Source organism: Fusarium poae, chromosome 1 (genome assembly GCF_019609905.1).
Source record: "Fusarium poae strain DAOMC 252244 chromosome 1, whole genome shotgun sequence".
Classification (NCBI taxonomy): Eukaryota; Fungi; Ascomycota; class Sordariomycetes; order Hypocreales; family Nectriaceae; genus Fusarium; species Fusarium poae.
This window is the reverse complement of record NC_058399.1, coordinates 8,908,811-8,924,724: the sequence shown is the minus strand read 5'-3', so window position 1 is coordinate 8,924,724 and position 15,914 is coordinate 8,908,811. Positions and strand designations below refer to the sequence as shown.

The 15,914-nt window shown below is 49.2% G+C and overlaps 5 protein-coding genes across 5 annotated transcripts; 2 read left to right on the top strand and 3 right to left on the bottom strand.

Annotated features, from left to right (window-relative positions):
* Positions 1 to 1,042: 1,042 nt before the first annotated feature.
* Positions 1,043 to 3,598, bottom strand: FPOAC1_002913 (uncharacterized protein; the record flags this gene model as incomplete). The annotated part of the gene is made up of 3 exons (XM_044847485.1): positions 1,043 to 1,482; positions 1,539 to 2,648; positions 2,695 to 3,598. 3 exons carry the CDS (start codon positions 3,596 to 3,598, stop codon positions 1,043 to 1,045), a joined length of 2,454 nt encoding a protein of 817 aa, XP_044713401.1.
* Positions 3,599 to 4,422: 824 nt separating this feature from the next.
* Positions 4,423 to 5,070, bottom strand: FPOAC1_002912 (uncharacterized protein; the record flags this gene model as incomplete). The annotated part of the gene is made up of 2 exons (XM_044847484.1): positions 4,423 to 4,946; positions 5,004 to 5,070. 2 exons carry the CDS (start codon positions 5,068 to 5,070, stop codon positions 4,423 to 4,425), a joined length of 591 nt encoding a protein of 196 aa, XP_044713400.1.
* A 1,575-nt stretch (positions 5,071 to 6,645) lies between these two features.
* Positions 6,646 to 8,992, top strand: FPOAC1_002911 (uncharacterized protein; the record flags this gene model as incomplete). The annotated part of the gene is made up of 2 exons (XM_044847483.1): positions 6,646 to 7,076; positions 7,123 to 8,992. 2 exons carry the CDS (start codon positions 6,646 to 6,648, stop codon positions 8,990 to 8,992), a joined length of 2,301 nt encoding a protein of 766 aa, XP_044713399.1.
* A 1,387-nt stretch (positions 8,993 to 10,379) lies between these two features.
* On the top strand, positions 10,380 to 11,717 carry FPOAC1_002910 (uncharacterized protein; the record flags this gene model as incomplete). Its single annotated transcript, XM_044847482.1, has 2 exons — positions 10,380 to 10,442; positions 10,539 to 11,717. 2 exons carry the CDS (start codon positions 10,380 to 10,382, stop codon positions 11,715 to 11,717), a joined length of 1,242 nt encoding a protein of 413 aa, XP_044713398.1.
* A 602-nt stretch (positions 11,718 to 12,319) lies between these two features.
* Positions 12,320 to 13,568, bottom strand: FPOAC1_002909 (uncharacterized protein; the record flags this gene model as incomplete). The annotated part of the gene is made up of 4 exons (XM_044847481.1): positions 12,320 to 12,409; positions 12,463 to 13,236; positions 13,292 to 13,402; positions 13,461 to 13,568. The coding sequence occupies 4 exons, from the start codon at positions 13,566 to 13,568 to the stop codon at positions 12,320 to 12,322; spliced, it is 1,083 nt and encodes a 360-aa protein (XP_044713397.1).
* Positions 13,569 to 15,914: the final 2,346 nt, after the last annotated feature.

Here is a 15,914-nt window from a genome sequence, read left to right as displayed (position 1 = left end):
TTATGTTGATTTCTCTGACCATCGGAGTGAAGTAGCTTAATAGGCTCGTTAGAGTGGCTCGCCTTGAATCGTTTGGTATCTCTGGTCGTTATATTGAGACGGGTATGTAGCCCAGTATTCGAAGAAAACAACTCGAGTAAGGAACGGCTTGGGGTATTAACTTGTATAAAAAAACGAGTGAGATTAAATTTGGTTAAAGAATGACTGTTTACAACTGATAGGCCGGCTTACGCGGAAGCCGTCTTGACTTCTGAGCTGGGGTGATTGTGTAGGATTCGCGATCCGCGGGGCGTGGATACGAGAGTAATTGCTTAAGCACCTCCGTCAGCACCTGGTAACCCGCCAGCCCGCCCGACCCCTGAAGCTTGTGTCAGTAGGTACAGCTGGGGCCAACTGCCAACATGGACCTACCTGCCCGAGCAGATGCTTAATCCAGTGTATCAAATACATAGTACCTTAGTACCTAGGTAGGTACCTACTAGGTAGTTTAGTAGTTACCTTCCGAAGCGGTCCCTCTAAAAGTGTGATAATCTTTAGGCGTGCCATGAAACATACCTGGGAAGGTACAAATGTTAAAGCACTGCCGCGATAGATATTCAGTCTGAATGACAATTAAATGATGTCTCAAGAGATTACCTAAGACTTGCTTGCGTCTACTATCTACATCTGACACCCTTCACCCCCTTCAACCCCATGTAACGAATTTAAAGCCTTCTTTTTCTAGACAATACATTTGACCCAGACTAATAGCGCATGCTTATTCTACAGGATGTTTTACGTTGACGTTGACTTTTCCGCATATTCCCAAAACTCCTTGTCCCATCATCCTCAGCCGTGCCGTGCGCCAGCCTGCCTATCATGATCGCCATCCTCCTCATGTGCCCTTTGAGCCTACCTACCAAGATCAAAGGCACCTAGGAAGGCAACTATCGGTCCCATGCGTCTCTATACGTCCTCGCAAAGACCATATTTTCCACTAATAGACATCTCATATGCATGTCGAGCCCCCTTTAACTTTTGAGTATCATGAAATGTTGGCAACTTATGCTAGTCTCGTTACGTTGGGGAATTTCTGTTGAGCAGCCTTCTTGTAGAACTCCTGGGGGCTCCTCCAGCTCTTAAGCACCTCAAGGCCCTCGATAGCATCCTCATAAGTGGCACTAGGGATATCCAAGATGCTGCAAACACCTTCCTCGCTCTTGGTCTTGTCTTGGCCCAATAACTTCTGCACCTTGACAGCAGAGAGAAAGTGTCCAGGGCTGTCCTTGTTGACTGTCAAGAACTCGTCGTTAAACTTGACCAAATCCGTAGATGGGTCCACAGCCTTGAACTCAGCTTTCAACACCTCAAGAACCTTGGGTTCGATATCAGTTGCTGTCTTCAGAAGCTGAGCAAATGCCATGGTATGCTCATGCACTCGGGGTGATTTGGGGTCAAGTGCCGATGCAGCCGTGAGGCAACGGAGGGCAAGAACGTATTTCTCTGCGTCCAGTATGTCAGTGGATACGGGGTCGCGATTCTGATGATGTTAAACTTACTGCGGCGCATGTAGACCTCGAAGCCAGCGAATTGAGCGTTGATGTTCTTGGGGCTAAACTGAAGCAGAGGGTTGATATACTTCATGGCATCGCCTAGAGGATCAATAGTTTCGGCCAACTTCAATCCGAAAGGATCATCGTCTTGTTTCTTCACCTCGCCCTCCTTGCTGGCCTTGTTAGGATCTTGCTTAGCCTGTTGCTCGGCCGCCTCCTTCTCAAGACGCTGCTGCTCCTTCCTTGCCTTTTTAGCGGCCTTCTTTTTAGCCAGAGAATCCCCACCATCTTCACCATCAGCCCCATTGACGCCATTTGCTGAAGGCTTGTCAGCAAGCTTGAGATAGATCTCAACCGCATCCAGAGCAGCACGGGAAAAGAAAGGGTGGTCGCGAATGTGATCTTCCCATCGCATCATATCAATGTAGGCGCGAATCTGTCCCTTGCGCAAAGAGAAGCTGTGGAAGTCAAATTGATCCTCTTGCCACACCTCAAAGATGGTGAAGATTTGCTTGAATCTCTTGAGAGCCAGTGCAATGTTGCCCTGGCGCGCGTAGGCTTCGCCGTCTTCTGTCAAGAACCAAATACTCTGCATATCCAAGAGATCGGCTAGAGGGCCACCCACAGTCTCTGCGCGAGTGAAAAGCCCAACCGTCTTGAGAGCTTTTTCGTTCTCGTCGTTGCGAAGTTGGTATTTAGCAGCCTTTGTGTTGATATATCTATCTTTGAGGTCGAGCTTCCTGGCTCGGTCCATCGCCTTGGAGGCTTCCTGCAGATCACCGCCATGCTTGATGATTCGGGCTTTGGTCATGGCATAATCGACGCTTTTGGGGTCTTTCTCGATTGTCTTGTCAACATACTCCATGGCTTTCGCCAAGTCGCGACTAAGATAGTAATTGTAGTGCTGTGCAAGATAGTAAAGCGCCGCTGCCTCTCCCTTGTCTTTGCTCTCAGAATCCGCGTTCTGGGATTTCAGGTACTCTTCAGCCAATTCACGAAGGGTTTCCTTCTTGAAAGAGTCGGAATACAGGTGCTTGAGGTTGGCGAAAGTGGATGGGACTCCTTTGTTAAGCATCAAGGTCAGATAGGCCTCGGCAGCTTGTTTAAAGTCGTCGCCTCATTAAGTCAGTACGTGCTTCTGGCTGGCCTATTCGTTACTTACCAGAAAGAAAATCCAACGGCAGCCGGCGCGCAGCATCACACCGAGGCGACTTCTTAGCATATTCATCATAAATAGCCTTACGAGCCTTGACATCGTCCTCTGGAATTTCCAAAACCTCGAGAAGTTTCTCATAGTAGATGGGATGTTCTGAGTTACGGTCGAGTAAAGCGCGGTAACCCTTTGCAGCCTCCTCCTTCTTGCCTAGCTTGTGAAGATACTCAGCACGAGCCTCCATGACAGCCAACCGGTCGAGGTTTTGCTTAGCAGCAGTATTCAAATGCTCAAGAGCTCGTTCGTAATCCCCTTGCTCGGCAATCAAAGAGTTTTTGTACATAATTGCTTCCGAATGCTCGTTATCGAATTTCGACGGCTTCGTCTTCAGTGTTTCCTCGTAGGTGTTCATGACCTTTTCGGCTTCGGCAGGGCTGCCAGAAAGATGGTGGGCAATAGCCAGAGCGGTCCAGCTTTGGCGCGCTTGGGGTCGGGCCTGGAGCATGGCAGTTCGACTCTGGATGTAGCCCTGGTAATCACGACACTGGATTTGTAGGATGGCCAGGTCACGCTGAATCTGTGCTGAATCAGGTTCCAGACGGAGAGCAAATTTGTATGCCTTGATGGCCTCTTCGAAATTCTTGTTTGCCCGGTGCAACAGACCGTAGACGTGCCAGCAGATGTGCGACTTCATATCCATAGTCAGAGCTTCTTTCCCCAAAGCAAAAGCCTCTTCTGTCTTGCCTTGCGCATTCAAGATCAAAGCCTTCATAGCAGTAGTGTCTCCATGCTTGGGGTGCTTCTTGAGAATAAGCTCGGCAGACTTGATTCCACGCTTGTATTGCTTGTCTTCATAGTATCGGATGACAGAACGAAAAAGCGAAGCCTCCTTGGAGGCAAGAGGTTGGGGCATCGTGTAGTCGCAATGAGATTCCAATCGCCGGGCAATTCGGTACGCAGTTGTGAATGTGGACGCTTTGTATGTAGTAGGTGGTCAGGTCCTCAACTTCTACTGCCCAGATAGTTAGGTATCGGCGATTCGAGCTGCCTAGGGCTGGATGAGGGGTGTGTGGGCGAGGGTGATGGGAAGGTTTAGTGAAGCTTCGGTGGGAAGTGGTGACGATATCCCCAATAGAGAAAAGATAGAAAGAGATTGATCAAAGGCGAAAATGCGGCTTCCCTGGCCGGAGATTTCAGATAGGTACAATTCACAGCTAGAGATGCCGTATGGAACATGCGACCTTACGAAATGATGTGGACAGGAATTGCTACGGTTGACCGGTAATTTCTCGGAGCTGTGGTGGGTTGCATGAGATGATTTTGGCGGGGCAATACAGAATCCATGACAGCGAATGCCTCATGAGAGTTACGAAAGAAGGAAAAGTGGCATATCCTGCTAATGATAATCAGTTCATAAGAGTTGTAAGTCAACTCTGTAGATAGTCATACATTAGGGTGATTTAAGTAGAAACTAAGATGTTTTCCGACTAAACGGATCTCGAATAGTTATTCTCAGACAATATGTGAGTTACAGAAGCCCCCAAGTGTATCATCAGCATATGAAGAGGCACGCTAAATCACCAACAGAAGCAACACCTAACTCGAATTTGATGAATTGTCTCTCATTCAATTATTATTATTAGCACAAGGGGTGATGGTGTTGTACACATATAGTACCTTATCATACAGTTCGCCTCTAGTTCCCTACGTAGGGAACAAAGTCATGCCATGTGGTTGTTATACAGGTGGTCTCGAATTTCGGGCCTTCTTCCATTTGCTGATGCTATCTTCCCAACTTTCGAAAGGATCGCCGCCACATCTCTGCTGCACCACCTCCCATGTTCTATGCCGCACGATGCTCTCGACACCTCGTTCTTGTCTAACGAGCGAGGCCAACCTCTCAGTGCGGGCTTCGCGGGGGAAGAATCTACCGGAATATGGATCCAATCGTTCGTCTACGATTCGGTCACGGTCTTGCTCTTTTTCAAATTCTCTGATTGTACGGTCCGGATCATCGGGGTCCGGACTTGCCGCTACCAAAGCACAATAATTCAGGACCTGAGTCCGAGCTTCCCAGGAAGCGAACAGTACTTTCTCCTTAAATTCCGAGCATGACCGAGAATTGATCTGCTTCGAAGCCGGGCGGGATGTACGTTGCAAAGTAGAAGATGGGTCGAACCCGGATCGTGACGGCGTCAACAGTGCATTGAGATTCTGGGTGATCGAATCATCTATCGATGATCTTGACAGTCGTAGAAAGTCTCAACCTTGAGTCAGTGCACTGTAGGTATGCGATTGCACGTTTTAATTTGTCTTACCACGTAATATCCCATATGAAAAGCAAAATTGGGGCGCAAGTCGAGGTTGTGCTGATGGTTGAGTCATGATATTACTTGGTCGCAAGGACGTCTCTTTCTGAGTGTCCGGCGAGCCCTTCCAGAGTACTTCAGCCAGAGTGGGCGGCTGTATTGGATCCAAGATGTAAAAATAAATTCGGTATACTGGCAGACTGGAACTGCTAGCGTGTTAAAAGCAACGTGACTCGTAAGGAAGCTGAAACAGAGCCTTGTCTTGTTGGCCGTTGACCGTCGATAGTAATAAGTGTCCCTCGTGTCAACCAGTGATTGTTGGTTCTGTGACGCAACGAAAGGCCTAAGCTAAAACTACAGGTAGTTGCGGTTGTTTGAACCCGGACGTCACGGATAAACCTTGACTCCGTTGATCCCCTGATCCCTGCACAGATCCCCCAGCTTGATCCTGGTAGTTCCGATCCGTCACTGCAAGACAGAAATCCTAGACTTTTCAGCCTGTCAAATAAACAAGACGAAGTGAAATGTGTGTATGCGGCATGTATCGATTCCATCAACATCGTCAATCAAAAGGAGACGCACGTTCAGAAGCCACACTGTAAACATATCAAGTTAAGCAACGCCTAGGGGCAAGATCAAAGTGAGGCGCGGTTTTCTTTGCTTTTCGGTTTCAGGGTCAACATCCTGAATCGCCGTAACACATTAGAAATCGCCAGTGTTTTTGTCCAATGAACTAAATGGCCATGATCGATTCGTGGAGCTACGCTACTCTCGCAGCCGCCCCAGTGGATGGCAATACCGCCCTGCTGCTGGGGTGTCATTTAAGCATTGATACTCTAATCCCACCAACGCCTCACGTCTAGAAGCTCGGTACAATGCTCTGCTAGGGTATACCTGGTTGAGTTGTTTGAGCATGATCAAGACCAGATGACAGGATCTCAACACCTACAATAGCAGAGATGCGTTCTTTATCCCAGAGCCGGTAATTGAGATTAACGGGCGCAATACCCTATCAGGCTAGAATTCGCTTGAGAGTCCGAAACTGCCATTTTGGATAAAAGACGCACCAGAAAAACGACTCGTGAAAGCAGATGCAGACGCCACCGTTGGGACCCGTCTGTCGGCGCAGCCCCAGGCCACTCATTCGACGCCCATTTCGAGTCCCAAGCACCTGGATGCAATGATTGATCCTTGGCCGGCTACGCTAAGTTCAACGCCCGGGATCCATCTGCCACAAACCAACGCTAAGAACACAACGCTAAGAACCACCAAGTTTGTTGGCTGACAATATGTACAGTACGGTCTGATTTTGGGCCAGAAGCCCTCTATGTCTGGGTCTGGGTGGATTACCTGGTCTTGATATGTCAGACGGTGCGCAGCATGTAGAGTGCGGGCCATCCTCAGCCCGTTACGTTGCGTCGAGCCTTCATCCGTTTTCTGTAGACGAATTTGGACACGGGGAAAGCGAAAGCACGGGCTGTATCCGGTCATGCTGCATATTCTTGGTGACATATGTGCAGCCTCCGAATCGTACATTTACCCCCCAAGCCTTCCTGCGCGAGTCCAACCTTGTGCAACTTTTTTACAGCCTTGAACACAACTTTGGCTTTTCCAGCAAAATTGACTGCCCGCGGTTTTCCCTTTCCCAAGGATGGATCTCAAAAGTCGGATCAAGAAGGCAAACCTCCAAGACCTCATCGATATATGCGAGCAACTCTCCAAGGAGTGCAGGGGTTTCTCAAACTGTCTCAACACTAGTCCAGTCGTTTTGGCTGCGCTCGCCAAGGAGTGCCGTGCGATCACCGATGCGCTTGACAGGTTACACGAACTCAGCCGGACAATTGAAGGTGGCACAGAAGGCGTGCGAGCGTCGAATAACGAATTTGTTTATTCTGTTTCAAAGGACGTCCATGAGCTCAGAGCGGCATTGAAGCGGATAAAGGGACCAGACAGAGATAGTGGCATCCATCTTAACGAACCACAACTCATAATTGTCTGGAACGAAGCGACTCTGAAGGAGTATCTCGGACGATTGCGCACTCACCAAGCATCCCTTCATACCCTCCTCAACACTGCAACTCGGTGAGTAGCTTTCCAGAGCCACCGATATGTTTCTAACGTTTGCCAGGGCTAGCTACAGCTTCGGGGAAAGCGATCTGAATAGGCGTCGCGTTATTGAACCCGACATTGAGGTAGACGAAGCCCTGCGGAGCCTCGGTCGAAAGTTCACAGCACCAAATCAACGGTCAATTGTGTTGCCTCGAGTCAGTGATTCGACAGAGATACAAATCCTTCTAGATACACTTGTGCCGCCTCCTGGGATTGGCTATCTACAAACCAAAGATGTCGCACACGAGCTGCATCACGCCATCGAACAGACGGATGAATCCGCCGTATTTAACATTCTGCTCGAACGTGCAGACCCTAACATAACGCTGGCGGGATCAATGCTGTCTCCCCTGCACCGCGCTTTCAATAAGAAGCACATGCTGATCGCTGCATTTCTGATCGTTGCTGGCGCAGACGTTGACGAGCCTACAACTGACGGTGATACAGCATTAATGAGAAGTATCAAATGTGGGTTTTCAGAACAGTTCGCGAGGCTTGTTATTCATATGAAGGCCCGCGTCAATTCAATCGATAATAACGGACGATCGGCACTTCACTTTTCCGCCGCCTCAGACGTTCTCGAGGACGAGACACTGCCGGCTCTCATAAACGCTGGCGCAGATATCAACCTTGTCGATTACGAGGGGTACACACCGCTGCATGTCGCAATACAACACGCCCACTGGTCTGCAGCGACGAAATTGGTGCAAGCTGGAGCAGACTTAGAGATCCGATTACCTGATGGGAAAACAGCACTGCACCTGGCGATAGCAATGCGCAACCAAGAGTTTACCCAAGTGCTAATATCTCGCGGGGCGAACGTCGACCGCAAGCTTCGTGAGCATACACCTCTGACAATGGCCATCAGCACCCGCTGCACTCCTATCACAGCTGCACTCCTAGATATGGGTGCAAATCCAAATTTACCAAGTCGGAACGGAAACACGCCTCTTCTCGCAGCAGCAGCTACCGGGCATGACGAGACGGTGAGATATCTCGTTGCCCACGGTGCAGATCCAACGGAGGCTCATGGACAGTCTGGATATACACCCATGCACATGGCGGCGCACAAAGACAAACCTCATATCCTTCGACTCCTGGCTGAGTCAGAGGCGCCAGTCGACGTTTTGGATAGAAACGGCGAAACTCCTCTCTTGATTGCTGCCAAACTCGGCAACAGCCAGAGTATCCTTCGCTTGATCAACCTGGGTGCCGATATCGAACGAGTAGGACCGGATGGCATGAGTGTGCTTTCCCATGCAGTCAAGATGGGCGATGTTAACCTCGTTACTGCCCTCCTAGAGCTAGGAGCTGGGATGCAAATGACGTCTATGTTTCTTTCTAGAGGCAGCAGGGAATATCTTGTCCCCGAACCGCAGACGACTCCGATCCATGTGGCCGCCCAACACGCTCGGGACGAAATTCTGCTGCGACTTGTATCATATGGGGCGTCTCTTGAGAGCACTATCTTTCCTGGTCGGACTCCTTTATCGGTCGCGGCATCTCATGGTCACGTGTCGACAGTTCGGCTTCTTCTTCGACTAGGTGCGAATACGCAAGCTTTGACTACACATGGCGATACACTTCTTTTTGAAGCATCAGCGAACTTGGCAACACTGAAGATCCTATTACAACAAGGAATTAATGTAAATCACCAAAACGACCGAGGCGCGACCGCTCTTCATTATGCGGCTCTTCGTGGGCACATAGGCGGTGTCAGAATGTTGCTTGATAAGGGAGTTCGACAATACCATGCAAATGCTGTATGGGATGTATGGGAAGATAGGGATGGCGCAGGAGGCTATCGACAAGGAACCCCGGCTGGCATGGCTATGCAAAGAGGTTTAGACAACATCGCGGAGTTGATTGAGGGATGGAAATATAATTGACTACCTAGTCGGAGCAATGTTTGGCGGCAATGTTGTTTTCATGGGTAGGTGGAGTAATGACTGGATGATAAACTGTAATATCTCATATACATATATATAGCTTGCATTTATGAAGATACCACAAACGTTTTTCTTTTCTTTTCTTCTCTTTTAACCATCATCTTTTTGAGACGCAGTTTATTTGTGCATTATTTCTTGTTCTCTTCAAATCCGGGTCCTCGATGTGGTACATCATGCTGAATACTACCTACTACCTACCTAGGTGTTTACCTACCTAGGTATAGAAAACCTAAGCTCTCTATCCTAGCACTGAAGCGCCAATATCGATGCTAGGTAGGGATGGACGTGTACCAGGTACGTACCTAGGTAGGCAGATAAGCCCTCACATATACGAACATCGAGGTAGCTAAGATACCTACCTAGGTAGGTAGGTAGAGTTGCAAGACTGCTTGCAGAAGGGCACATAGGAAGACCTACAGCAGCGTAGACGGATCGTTTCAGGTGACGTGATTTCAAGATTAATTCATTAACCAATCCTACCAGTAAAGGCAAGATCTCTCGCCATGTTTATCAAAACTTAGCCTAACCATGAGTTACGAATACGAGACGTCATGACGATGTTCTAGTGTTGACGTAATGGGCTCGAGCGATGGGTGTGGCAGTCCGAGTGCGTTCTCAAGAAATATCCATGATGGGCGCATTCAATTTCCTCCATGGTCGCTTCGCTTTCAACGTGTTATCGAATGAAGTAGGAGACTACCTACCCACCTACCTAGTAACTACCTACCTACTAAGGTACTAGATGTGCAGTCTCGTGATTAAAAAGCTAAAAGGAGCAACGCTCAATAAATCGAGTTTATCTTACTCAAGGAGGGTGATTTATCCTTCATCATCTCATTACTTCTCTACACTTTTTCTTCATATTCTGCCTGTGGTTACCTACCTACCTAGGTACCTGTGTATCGCCAATATACAACCTATCCCCCTTTTTGATTTAGCAGGCTAGTCACCTGTAAATTGAGATTAGGAACGCCTGAATTGAGCAAACTACAAACAAGACAGTTCTTAGAAGGATTGCCTTTCGAACATCTACATATATTTCCCTTATACCTCGAAATCTAGTCCCAGGACACCAATCAACCAAGCACCTGATCAGCATCCTTACAGTGAAGCACTTGAGTTTTATCACAACTGCCCTGACCAGCTGTCTCCCTTGTCTAGGTACCTTAGTACTCTGCAACCCCGCAATCCCTACTTGCTGGCCCCTCGTTACCGTAACTACCTACCTACCTACTTGATACAGTACACGAGACCGCTTCTCAAAATCTTCTGTCGCAAACACTACAACTTCTCCTAACTTCTCTATATTCGGCGCAAAATCGTAATCATGTCGTCCGCAGCCAACCCTTCCGCCCAGGCGAACAGCAGCAGCTGGTCCGCCTTCCTCAAGGTAAATATTTGACCTCGTATTTTACCTGGTCCAGATTTGAGCGGCTTGTAGATGATCGCGGTAGCTGACCTTTCGTCTTTGCGACGTGCTCTATAGTCTATTGCCTCCTTCAATGGCGACCTTTCGTCGCTCACTGCGCCACCCTTTATACTCTCTTCTCAGTCTCTTACCGAGTTCTCTGCCTACTGGGCCACACACCCTCCCATCCTGACCGCCCCTGCTGCCGAGTCTGATCCCGCCAAGCGTGCTATGCTCGTCCTCAAGTGGTTCCTCTCGACCCTCAAACACCAATACGCCAGCCGAAGCGAGCAGTTTGGAAACGAAAAGAAGCCTCTGAACCCTTTTCTGGGCGAGCTTTTCCTCGGCACCTGGTCCGATGAAGCTGGCGAGACTACCCTTGTCTCCGAGCAGGTCAGCCACCATCCTCCTGCCACCGCATACTGCATTCGCAACAACAAAACTGGTGTTGAGCTTGAGGGTTACAACGCCCAGAAAGCAACATTCAAGAGTACCATCATCGTCAAGCAAATTGGTCATGCCGTCCTGCGAGTCCCTCTTGCCTCGGGTGAGATCGAATCCTACCTGATCACCCTTCCCGGCCTGCACATCGAAGGTCTGATCTTCGGTGCTCCCTTTGTCGAGCTTGATGGATCAAGTCATATCACTAGCTCCAGTGGCTTCACTTGCAAGATCGACTACAGCGGCAAAGGGTGGCTTTCTGGCAAGAAGAACACCATTGTTGCCAGTGTCTATCCTACAGGCAAGGAAAAGGAAGTTCTCTACAACGTCACCGGCCAATGGAACAAGTCTTTCGAAGTCTACTCGGGCCCCGCCAAATCCAACTCCAAGTCTACACTTGTGAGCACATACGACGCCGTTAACACCTCTCAGACTGAGCTCCGCGTCGCTCCTATCGATCAGCAGCATCCTCTCGAGTCTCGTCGTGCCTGGTCTCGCGTAGCCGAGGCCATCCAAAAGGGTGACATGGACACAACTGGCGCTGAAAAGGGCAAAATTGAGCATGCCCAGCGCAATATGCGCACCAAGGAGCGATCCGAGTGTCGTGCTTGGGATCGACAATACTTCACGGCCGTCGAGGGACAAGATCCCGTCCTTCAGCAACTCGGCAAGGTCGTTGGCGTGCCTACGGATGGTGAGGCTGATAAGACTGGTGGCCTCTGGCGATTCGATAAGACTAAGGCCGATGCCCGTGCCGCTAAACAGCTCACCCAGGACGATATTGCTCAGATGGAGAAGGAGCTTCTTGGGTGGTAGACCCAACCAATAAGTGTCTTTAAGCAATGCCAGATGGGTCGAACCCGGTTATAATACATTGTAACGGAATAGGAGTAGCGATAGGAACAAAGCGGGATCAAAAGAGGTTGTTACAGGTTAGAATAAACGGCGCTGGCACATGTTCTCCGATACAACAGAGGGACGATTCGTAAAGAACCGGCGTGTTGGTTTGTATAATACTCAATAGTTTATGTATGCTACGATTAATGACATGGTTTTCATGTACTTCAATTCGTTGTCAACAGCTACAGCATTATTAAGAAAGGTTATGTGGCAAATGTACCTGCATATGGTTGTTGCAGTAGCATATTTATCCATTTGCTAATCGGCATTCTAAATATTGCATCGTGGTTTGGAAATAGGCCAGAGTATATGTTCGTACTTCATCAATTTTTTTTTTTTTCAATTAGTTTACTACTTTCATCACCTCATAACGTCCCTTGCAACTAGGAACTGCAACGTCGTATCTGAACCAAGGGGAGAGCCTATTACTTTGGTCCCTCATTTTTCCAAACGATATTTCATGAATTTTGTCGCGCTATTGGGATATCATTAAAGCCATTGAGTGTCTTCGGGGACATTTATAGCTGGTTGGCGGTGTTGAAGTCCTCGAGAGCCTCAGCAACACGCTTAGACATGGTCTTCTCACCCTCGCGGACCCAGACACGGGGCTTGACGAAGTGTTAGTAAGCAAACATATGGTAAGGTAATGTTGGCAACTTACGTCGAAGTACTTCTTGTTAGGCTTGTCCTCGCCATCGGGGTTACCGACGGTGGTGTTAACGTACTCACGCTTGTTGACCATGTAGTCCCGGATACCAGAACAGTAAGCGAACTGCATGTCAGTGTCGACGTTAACCTTGACAACACCGTAGCCGATGGCGTCAAGGTACTCCTTCTTGGAGGAGCCGGAGCCACCGTGGAAAACAAAGAAGACAGGCTTGTCGTTGTCGGACTTGAGAGCCTCCTTGACATGGGCCTGATGCTTGCCGAGAAGCTCGGGGTGAAGCTTGACGTTGCCAGGCTTGTAAACACCATGGACGTTTCCGAAGCCAGCGGCAATGGAGAAGTAGGGGGAGATGGGAGAGAGGGTGTTGTAGATGTTGAGGATGTCCTCGGGCTGGGTGTAGAGAGAGTTGTTGTCAACATCCTCGTTGTTGACACCGTCCTCCTCACCACCAGTGATACCAATCTCCATCTCGAGCCACTGCTTCATGGGGGCAGCGCGCTTGAGGTACTTGGCAGTGGTCTCAATGTTCCACTCAACGGGCTCCTCGGAAAGATCAATCATGTGAGAGGAGAAGAGCGGCTCACCCTTCTCCTTGAAGTAAGCCTCGTCAGCGTCGAGCATACCATCGAGCCAAGGGAGGAGCTTCTTGGCGCAGTGGTCGGTGTGAAGGACAACGGGGATGCCGTATGTGGGAGCAAGAGAGCGGACGTAGTGGGCAGCGGCGATAGAGCCGGCAATGGAAGCAGTCTGGTCGCCGTTACTGACGCCCTTTCAGATTGTTAGTATGATATTAGTAGTAGAAAGATTTTGTTAGACAGCATACCTTGCCAGCGAAGTAGGCGGCACCACCCTGAGAGAACTGAAGGATCACGGGAGCCTTAGCATCGCGGGCAGCCTCAAGGGCAGCGACAACGGTGGAAGATGAGGTGACATTCTATAGTATCTGGTCTCAGCAATAGATTTCGCATTTTGTTCCGAGTTGCTTGGCTTACAATGGCGGGGATAGCGAACTTGTGCTCGCGAGCGTACTCGAAGAGACGGAGGACATCATCACCAACGATGACACCGGACTTGCGGCTGAGGACTTCTTGGGCACCCATGTTTGCTGTTTTTGATGCTTAGGATTGATGAATTGTAGGTTGAGATGAGAAAGATGAAGAAGAGGAAAAGTCTAATGAGCAAGAAAGTTGTTAGTTATGAATGAAACAGGCAATGACGAAGAGGAGGGGCGTAGCGGGGTTTTGAATCCAATTTGGTTTGGGTCTTATCGATAATGGAAGCTGTTGCGTAGTGGTGATGAGAACCTGGGAAGGGGCAGAGATTTTGGAGGGGCAGACAGGGCAGGACATGAGGGGCTCTTCTGGCGCTCTTGCCGAGAGTTTCTCTGTGCGGGTCGGCATGAGTTCATCAGTTTCAGGCCATGAGATGTTTACACCATCAGCAGCGCCATTTCCGTGAGGCATAAACCGACAATATGATAAGACAGCGGAGTTTTTCATCCCGCAATGAATGCCCGTCTAATTCATCTCGCAACATTCTGCGTCTCGACTGGCGAGAACCGACGTGCGTTACGAATCGTCTGAGAGTCACGGCCCGTATACAAAATTCCACGGACCTCCAGGACTGTTGAATGGGCTGAGACTGTTGAACGATGCGCCGCATCATCCAGTGAGATGATAGGGATCATCTCACCCAGAATCGGACGTTCACCGCACACCTCAGCCCGATTCAAGCTCCCAGGAGCTCCGTTGCCCGGTGGCTCTCCGGTGGCTCCGCGGCCGTTATGTCTTCTCTGACCTTCTCTCGGTCTCTGCGCTACTCTCTCTTCCTCTCACAACTCTGTTCTTTATCATGTTGTCCACCCTGTCTCCGCTATAGACCAGCCTGGCTCGAGCATCCTCGTCGGACCAAGACTTTGTCCAGAAAATCGCTCCCCCCAGCAAGCTCACTCGAGATGGCTAGTGAGAGCTTACTGACGTTGTTGAGCAAATCCTCGGTGGTAAAGTGGGGTCGCCAACACAGCGGTGCCGTTGCAGAGCAAATGCAATGGAAGGGATTGGACTCGGTATGTAACAGTGGGGAGTGATGCGACTTACACACTTTTTGGCAGTTAAACAGGAGACCCAGCTATGATGTCGGCAATGACGATAAGTGGAGGAATTGACAAGATCTGAAAATGGAGATACCACCAAGGGGGAGGGGTGGCCGATTTATATGATTTGTTCCTCTGTGCCGAGAGCTTTTCCTTCCACAGCCGACACTTCGGGGTAATCGACGGAAACATGCGGGACGGACGGGCCATTGAAAGACCATTTATCGGATTGTTGCTCGTCGTTGTTAACAAAACATTGACTATGATTCTCGTGTGACCCCATTTTCCCCGCATGCTTAAACATCGTGAGCATCACGGTTGGCTGGAAACCCGCCATGGCTGTGGACACCTCCGGGCTGGCTTATGCTGATGCTGTTGCCCAGACCTCTCAATCCCAATATCGCGATTGCAAAGCCAATCAGAGTGGCCAGTGCATGGACGCGGTTGCATCCGGAAGCAATTTCTCGATGATTTTCGCAAAACACAAGTCTTGCATTGCGTTGAGCGTGTTTCTCCATTGGGATCATCCAGATTGAACTCAATTTCCCTTACTTGAGGTTAGAAATCATGATCGCAGTTCGATTGGTGGGGCTTCGACATCATTCTTGTGGGGGTGGTATTTAGTTGCTGTTGTACATCATCTCGGCCATCTAATACCGAACAACAGTATCATGAAAATGACGAGATAAACTCGGATCAGCAACTTGGGCAATGCTATTTTTGTCGTTTCGAATATTAGCCCGACTGATACCGAATACTGGTCGAAGATACCGCATACATCTGTGAGGATTTCTGCGGCCAACGACCAGGGTTCTTTACCAATGCGAGTCATGGTCGGTCAATAATGCGTTGAGCACTACACACGTCTTTCAGTTTGCAGCAATCTTGGAGATTACTCAATCGCATCTTTGGGTACACCGTCAGCCTGCCCAACTTTTCGGCTCCAGTACTTTGAGTCGATTACTCGGACCTCGATGAGACTGGATTGGGTTACAAAGAAGCATATCGTAATGTGAAGCTCAATCACTCACTACCACTTCTTTGGGCTCGTCTCTTGGCCCTGCCTGGTCCAAGAGGTTCCGGAGCCTCACCATAATTAGCTTCCTCAGCTCAGTTGGTTAGAGCGTCGTGCTAGTACTTCATTCCGAGTAGCCGGTATGGAGTTTAATTTTGCTTAAGACCAGTAGCCGATTGCAATCTGTTTACTCCTTCTTTATATAGAATCTGCTACCTGCCCTCTCAGGGTAATGACCCGTTTCGAACATGATTGTCATTAGTGGTAGGTACGTAATTGACAGTGTTGCGGAAACGGCTCAAAAATCGGAGGTTAAACAAAACATGATCGATTGCCTGC